The following is an 8,009-nucleotide window of genomic DNA, read 5'->3' on the forward strand; positions in this document are numbered from 1 at the left end:
TGAAAATGATTTCTGTGTATGTGGATACCCACACAAAAACAAAAATAATAAGGCCTGGCAAAATATAAGTCAGGGGTAATTTAAAAAGAAAGCAAACATCGTACTCTCTTTTCTGTCTCGGGCTGCTGTCAGCGTATAGTAGACCTACTGAGGATAAAACATAAATGCTAAGCAGTTTTTCTCTACATGGCACTTGTTCATTATGATTTTATGAGCTTTGCATGCTGAGTGTTCATTGTTGGCCAGAGGGCCTGCCTGCTAAACCTGAACTGTTTTCTGTGGATTACCCAGCAGGGTTTACATGATGCACGCACTGAAGCTACAAATCGTGCAGGTATGGGTAATTACAAAAGTGATCATCCACAGCTGAGAGTGAAAACAATGGACCAAGTGTGTAAAGGTAAGCCTTTACACCAGGAGAATCAGAAACGAGGAGGCATACAGATTATAAAATCTGTACATGCAAGGCCAGAGAAACTGGTCTGACTCTACTAGATTAACTCTTTAAACACCTAGCTCTTTGCACAAGCAGGGTGCAACATTGTTAAAGGAAAACCTCTGTACAAAAGTTATTTTTTAATGATCAAAATTCCCAGTAAGCACCATTATTTTAGAATCCATGTTCTGCATAATGAAGGGCCAGGTTCAGAGCTAATTGTGTTATGACAATAAATAGAGTTTGACCCTGCTTTTAGAAATTTCGGGATACACAACTCATTCACGTCTAAATTTACTCTGACTGACTGTACTGAGTAAAGGTCACACAAGTCACTGATTCAGTTATTTGTTGAAAATGCATGGCCGGGTTAACCCACCAGGGGGCCCTGAGGGCAAAAATGAACTGTGGGCTCCTGTTGACTGCCCTCCTTCCACTCTTTGGACATTGTGTATTGTGTACCAGGTTGCCTTCAAGTACAGCACACACATCAGACTACCCATGGCTAATTCATTATAACAACATCAATCTCTACCACAGTGCTTCATTAGACAATGTCTGGCCCTACTCTTCACAGTTAATAAAACAAATTCAAACTCTGTACATGAACAGCAGGCTAGTCAATGGTGCCTGCCAGGGTCACCATTGCTTTCATGTCCAGAAATTATGAAATTCAGGACATTTATAAATAAGAGGAAAAAAAGTGGTCCAAGTACACTCCCTTGTGGGATCCCACAATCGATTGACCTAGGATGAGACATTGTCCTAACAACATCTACCACCTGCTTCCTATCTTTCAGCTAACCCATCTGACTGCTGCATTAAAACCAGTGGCTTTCAGTTTGGACAACAAAATAGTATGATCAACCGCATCATATTCCTTCTGTAGATCTAACATTGCCATACCACAAAAATTCCCTTTACCTCCCTCCTGATGTAGTCAGTTAAATACAATAAACAGGTGTCGGTGGAGTGGGATTTTTGAAAGCCATACTGAAATTCATACAGTGAATTGTCTGAGAACAGATAGTTGTCAGTCAGATTAAAAATTATCTTCTCAACGATCTTAGACAGAGTACACAATATAGAAACAGGCCTATAGTTTCTGTGATCAAGTTTACTCCCTTTCATGTAGAGAGGAATCACACAAAACATTTGAAAGAACATTTCTAACCAAATAAATATCACCCCATAATATTTTAATACGTGTTTCTATTAAAATATTCAGAGTTTGCTTTGTTAAATTTTCACGCTTCAAGCTATTCCCTCTCTGACAGCAATTTTGTTAACAGCACCTTTTTTCATAGATTATTTGTGCAGTGCAGTGCTCATGTTGTTGGTGACTGAAGAGGTGCTGTGCAAACACAGAATGAGAAAAGGAAATCTCATTAATAAAATAACAGAGAAGTCTATCATCTGATGCCCTTCTATCAGTGTAGGATTATTCAGCAACAACATTAGTTCCGCTTTATTTTTCAAACTCTCCGCAGCTCTGCTGCCCAGTTCATCTATCCATGTACCATATGTACTGAATTCTAACTTAGCCTGGCCCAGTTATTCCAAATAGTTCAAGTTGAAAGCTTTTAATTAAATCTTTACTTTGTTTCATTTACAGTGTGTCAATCAATATAATTTTCCATCAAAACATCAAAATGACTTCTATAAAAGCCCATAATTATAGTCACAGTCATGATAAAATACAGAGAGACAACATATTCACAGAAGATCACATTATCATGTCACTTTTACTCAGTTATGTGCTCCTTCAACATACGTACGAGTGTAATTTAACAGAGAAGGAAAGGCTGGTGTACAATACAGTATTACAGTACAGCTAAGGTGTGAGCAGTGTAAGATTTGTTGCACAGGAGTATAAATCTCATTGGAATCACCTCAGCTTTTGATCCTCGTAGGTTTCCTCAAGGACAGCATGCATCTCACTAATTACACACTCGTTATACCCTCTGATGTATTATGTCATATTGTCTTACCTTGAAAAGGGACAGGAAATTGATTTAAGTTCTTGTACCTTCTTGTGATTTCTTTGCCTTTTATTTTTTTCAGTCATGAACCTTTTCCCCAAGACAATTCAGCAAACATATAAAACTATATGCCATTTATTACTCCTAAAGAAATTGAACAGATGTTGTACACTGCTTGACCTTGCCATTTTCTCAGTTTTCAACAAATATATACCATTAGGCTTTTCAATAATTTTACTCTTTCACTGTCTTTTAGATGTAGCAAATACTACTATTCACTATTAGCCTACTTTTAAAAAAATTATTTGTTTAGGTTTCATTTTTTCCAGTTTACTTTTACTGTATGAAACAATGTACACAATTGCACCATGGAACAAACACAGCAACTGACCAGAGCACTGGGAAACCTCCTCATTACTCATAATCTATTCTATACTTGTTTCTTTCAGGTTTTTTTTAACATCTCAGTCATGATTTACTCTAGTTTTATCCAAGTAAATTCCTCATCAATTCAGTCAGAGAGTTTTATCTGTACTTGTACACTGCAAGTGTGAAGAATGATAAATCTGACTCATAATGCCGATGCTGTGGCAAATGTTAATTGAAGTTTACTATTAGATTTTTCTGAGCTCATGTCAGACTGTGATTGACATGTATACAAATTCATGACAAATTACCAGAGAGCAGCATATGTATAGTCTGTCAGTGGCAGAGAGAGAAAGACAGAGACATACTATGCGGCAAGAGAGAGAAAGAGAGTCATTGTATAACAAGTGAAAACATTTGCAGCCTGCAGTTAAAGTGGGGCACTTCCCACTGGGTAGTCCATTGTTGTTTTCAAAAGCCAAAAAGATTTTTGACTTTCTGTGTTTACAGGATTGAGATGAATGCACCATCATGGTAAACAACTCCAGATCAACAGAACTACAGGAAGCTTTCACTTATTGTCTTTGTGAGTTAGTCATTCACTCCTTCAACTCCTCTGTCACAGTAAGTCAGTCCTTCAATTCAGACATCCATTTGGACCAGCACCAAAACAGGTGGCGCCTCAGCCACTTTGGCCTTGCGACGCAGCAGGTGAGTCAGGCTCGTGAAGGATGGTGTGGCGTGGAGGAGAAGCTCCTTGAGACCTGCCCGAAACTCCTGGCGAATCAGGCAGTAGAGCACCGGGTTGAGGCAGCTGTTGGTGTGTGCCAAACACACAGTGAGGGGGAAGGCGTAGGCCTGAGCATTGTAGAAAGCCTTGCTGAAGGGCACGAGGTCAAACTTAATGAGCACTCCCCACAGTGTCAGCGCCTGATTGGGAAGCCAGCACAGAAAAAAGGACAGAACCACAATGACAATGGATTTGGTCACTTTGGAGCGACGACTTTGCCGGCCCTGCTCAACGTCTGGGCCCACCGCACCTGTGATGCGCCGGCTGAGGATGAAGCGCAGTAGAAGCAGGTAGCAGACAGTGATTATGATCAGAGGAATAAGGAAGCCCAGCAGGACCTTCTGCAGCTGGTATAGACCCAGAAGAAGCTGTGGATGCCAGCTGCCTGAGTCTGGGAAGCGCACCAGGCAAAGCTCCTCATCTGACACCTGGACGCTGGTGGAGTAGATGGCATGAGGCAAAGTGGCCAGCAGAGAGACAGTCCAGATGCCCAGGCTGGTCCACTTGGCCCTAGCGGCTGCCGCCCGCCGGCTATGCATCTTTAGCGCAGAGGAGATAGAGTAATAACGCGCCATGCTCATAGCTGTGAGAAAGAACACACTGGCATACATGTTCATGGTGGTGACAGAGCTGATGATTTTGCACATCACACGGCCAAATGGCCAGCGGAAGTCCAGGGCTGTGTCCACAGCCCAGAAAGGTAAAGTCAGAACGAACTGGAGGTCTGTGATAGCCAGTCCCATCACAAAGCAGTTGATGGATGATTGCTTCTGCCTGTAACGTGAGTGCAGCAGATACAGAGCCAGGGAGTTTCCTACTAGCCCAAGTGCACAGACTATAGAGTAGACACATGCTATCATCACACGCACCACAAGACTGGAGCTGTCTCCTTGATATTCCATGATAGATTCCTTGGTGAGGAGCTGCAGCCAGCAGTGCAGCGACAGGTTGCTGGTGGAACCTCCGCTACAGTTTCCAGCGTTGTCCTCCTGTAGTATTTGCTGCTCACATGACTCTGGAGCCAGTGTTTGAACTGCAGTTTCATTCAGCTGCATGGCCGGACTCTCTTGCTCACATATCACCTTGTACTGCAAAGTTGGGCAACTAAGTGTCACAAAAGAGATAGAAAGAAGTTTGTGATGATAGCATTTTCAGCATTCCTGTTGTATCTGTGTCAGGTTATCTCCCACAGCGCTGTAGATGCTATCCTCTGCCACAATTATCCTCTTCTCCTCTCTCCACGACTACTCGCAGCTCTGCGCGCCACGACTGCTTATAGGTTCCACGTGAACGCGCTGAGCTCAGTCCCGCGGTCGACGCTCTACTTCTCACCAGCCAGATTATTGGACTAGAGCGAGTTCACGCTTTGATAACCGCAGACACATCAAAGTATCCCAGCATATCCGTCAGAGGTGAAGCTTAATGTATTTTGACATGATACCGGCACCTTCTAGATAATCATGTTTGTGCTTTTGGAGACGTGGAAACAGCGGTGCGCGTAAAATATGTGTGGAGAGGACGCCTCTGCTGAATTCCGACTGTATAGTAACACACACTCTTGTGTTTGATATTCTCACTCTACACATCTGATGAGGAGGTGCAGGTGAAGGATCGGGGACATAACATAAAAACAGTGAACATCTTTTTTTTTTATAGAGCAACCTCTCTGGATGAGCATGTTGCGCGTGACTATAAATTTCAAGAGGATCAAAATCTATCTTGCGCATTCCTTGTATAGTATATGTGTTTTTAACAAATCCCCTGGCTGTTGCAACTTTTGAATGCAGAAAGGAAACAGGGTCAGGAGCGTCGCTTTAAATTTTAAATAGCTACACCACCAAAATAAACTCTGCCTAAAGGAACAGAGGCCTATTTTAGCTATTAATGTTTGTATACTGAAAAAAAAGAACTGATGGAGAAATGAGCATCCTTTTTATCCCAAGTAAAATCCATTATCCATCCAAATCCATCCATTATTGAAAATAAGATCAAAACTCACTGAGGTACTGTACTGAGGTACCGCAAGTTTCATGCATCCAGAAGAGTGAATAGAGGTTTACAGGAACTCGCAGCACAAATCACTGGAAGTTAATATATCAAAAATAAAATCATAAGGGAGTTCATTACAAACAGGGGGAAACATTTAACTAAATTCTTAGTGGAAAATCCCTAAAATACTGATTCTAAAATGTTTTCTGGCTCAGAAGTGCATTTACTTTGCATCGAGCTTGTTAAAATAACCATCTTATGAGACTTATGCTCTATCTGTGTTTTTTTTTTTTTTGTCCATCCAAATTGTAATAAAATTATGTTTTATTCTTGTTGGCTGCCAGCTGGCATCAAGTGGGGAAACGTGTTGTGCCACCTGTTGTAGCTGCTGTCATATTTTCCAACAGTGAAGCCCAGGTAGACTTCAGAATAAGCGTAGAAACAGTTTTAAACAAAATAGAGTTGCCCACAGACTATAAACTACCCCTACAAAAAGTTTTTGATATCACTTCCCTCCCTGTAAATTTTTAAACAAATTGAAAAGACATGACTGGATGAAAAAAATAATCTGTACTGTTTTAATCCGTTGCGACCCAGTTCATGTCATCTTAACAACCCTTAAACCTCCAAATGCGCAAGCACTGACAGTATGCCTGGTTCGATGTTCTGAGTCTTTAAATCTGTTATGCTGAATAAGTCTGCACAGGTTGCTCACTAAGAACCTGATATTTCACAGGTTACATACCAAACCAGTTTTCATCTACTCCAAGTTATTATGCAGCTGTGAAGGACACCTTACATTAACGCTGTGAACGAAATGTGGATAAAGCCAAAGTGAGCAACTTGAGGAACGGCACCAGCTCATATCAGTAGGGGTGTTACATGAGGAGAAGTTGCCTCTGAAAGCATTGTGGGATAGCAAGTTCACCATTTTGTAATTCACAAAATTCACCAGGAGGCTGTTTTTTAGTGATTTGCTGATAAAGAAAATGGAGAGGAGAAGATCATTATGGGAGTTTGTGGGATTTTGTATATCTCTTGCCTCCAAGATGATAACAACAAAATGAAGTGCTGTTTGGCTCAAAGGCACCTAAATTGCTGGAGTCATAGATTTCCTATTTACACAATGCTCACTAACGAGAAAGCTATTTGACACACCCACAGTGACAACTGAGAAGTGGCGGATCTGCTGTCACGGGATTTGTTGGCTTCCAGTGGGCCTTTATGATAATGCTCTCTATAGGCTTAAATAGGACAAAGCCTGATGCTTGCACTCCCTACGAAGACATCAACATGATACAAGGTGGGGCCTCAGGTCATACAAAAATGTAGGCTTCCTTGGTCTCCTTGGGAGGCACTGTCTAGTCTGGAAAAACCACAATGGAAGAACCTCTATTCTTAAAGGGAAGGAACAAAGGTGCCAAAATGTGCCTGAAATGAGTGGACCAGAAGAAAGATTCAGAAGTGTTCAGGCAGAATAGTAATAACGTTTATTTAAATAACACTTTCCAGAAACAAACAAGTACAATTAAATAAGGAAAAGTAGCAGAAAGTGTGCTTTGCAGACCACAATGCCACCGTACTGATATCCAGCAAAGAGAGCTGTTGAGGCAGCCATATTTTTCTTTCTGAGCTTGGAGGGTCAAAGCCAACCAGCTCATGTGAAATTCACCAATAAAAATAGGAGAGCTAAGGCAAACCCTGTAGTAATACTGATGCAGTGAGGCAAATAATTCAACTTTACCTCACGTGGAAATGACAAGCTGGATTTCTCCAGAAGAAAGTGAGGTCAGATTTCCTGCCATTCTTGTAAAATCATAGAAGCTGAAAAGCATGGCTTACATGGCTCCTGCCATACTGACTCAACCAACTCCCAATGCATCTATGAAGGATGAAAGGAGCTTCATGTTGACTGAGTTAATGGGTTCATGGGTGTATGCTTGACCAGAAGGAGGAAGTTGTCATTTCTGACATACATGGGGTCAACAAATAAACAGAAGCATGCTGTAATGTGGACAGTCCGGTGGATCCTGAAAACCAGCTCTGGTTTGCTTCCTTCGAATACAAGTGTAACAGATGTCATAAGGGTCTATTGCTGTGGTGGAGCCGTGGCAGGAGGGATAGTTTCACATCTAAAGAGAAGCCTTAGTTGTTGTGTCACACTTTCGTTTGCTGAAAGGAAGTGAATGTGAGGTTAGGGTATGACTGTACAACCGGTTCCCCGGGGTGTTGGGGCTGTCCTGATTGATCTTGCAAATTTTAATGCTGTGAGTGAGCAGACTGTTAAAAAGGCAGCGCCTGTATCACACAGCTTTTCTTTTTTTTTTATTACTGATGATACTGGAGTGACCCATGTCTAACTGGCCCATGAGACAAGGATGTGTCTTTGACTGTTCATTCATCCTGCGTGACAGAATCATTAAGAAATGAGAGAATGATTAGATGG

The 8,009-nt window shown here is 41.6% G+C and overlaps 1 protein-coding gene across 1 annotated transcript; it reads right to left on the reverse strand.

Moving 5' to 3' along the window:
* Positions 1-2,003: 2,003 nt before the first annotated feature.
* On the reverse strand, positions 2,004-5,212 carry rxfp3.2b (relaxin family peptide receptor 3.2b). Its single transcript, XM_044200387.1, has one exon. The coding sequence runs from the start codon at positions 4,627-4,629 to the stop codon at positions 3,427-3,429; it is 1,203 nt and encodes a 400-aa protein (XP_044056322.1). The 5' UTR covers positions 4,630-5,212; the 3' UTR covers positions 2,004-3,426.
* Between the last annotated feature and the right edge of the window lie 2,797 nt (positions 5,213-8,009).

Source organism: Siniperca chuatsi, linkage group LG6, assembly GCF_020085105.1.
Source record: "Siniperca chuatsi isolate FFG_IHB_CAS linkage group LG6, ASM2008510v1, whole genome shotgun sequence".
NCBI classification, from domain to species: Eukaryota; Metazoa; Chordata; class Actinopteri; order Centrarchiformes; family Sinipercidae; genus Siniperca; species Siniperca chuatsi.

Coding starts and splice junctions, on each gene's coding strand:
- rxfp3.2b (XM_044200387.1), bottom strand. CDS start 4,629: ATGCAGCTGAATGAAACTGCAGTTCAAACACTGGCTCCAGAGTCATGT.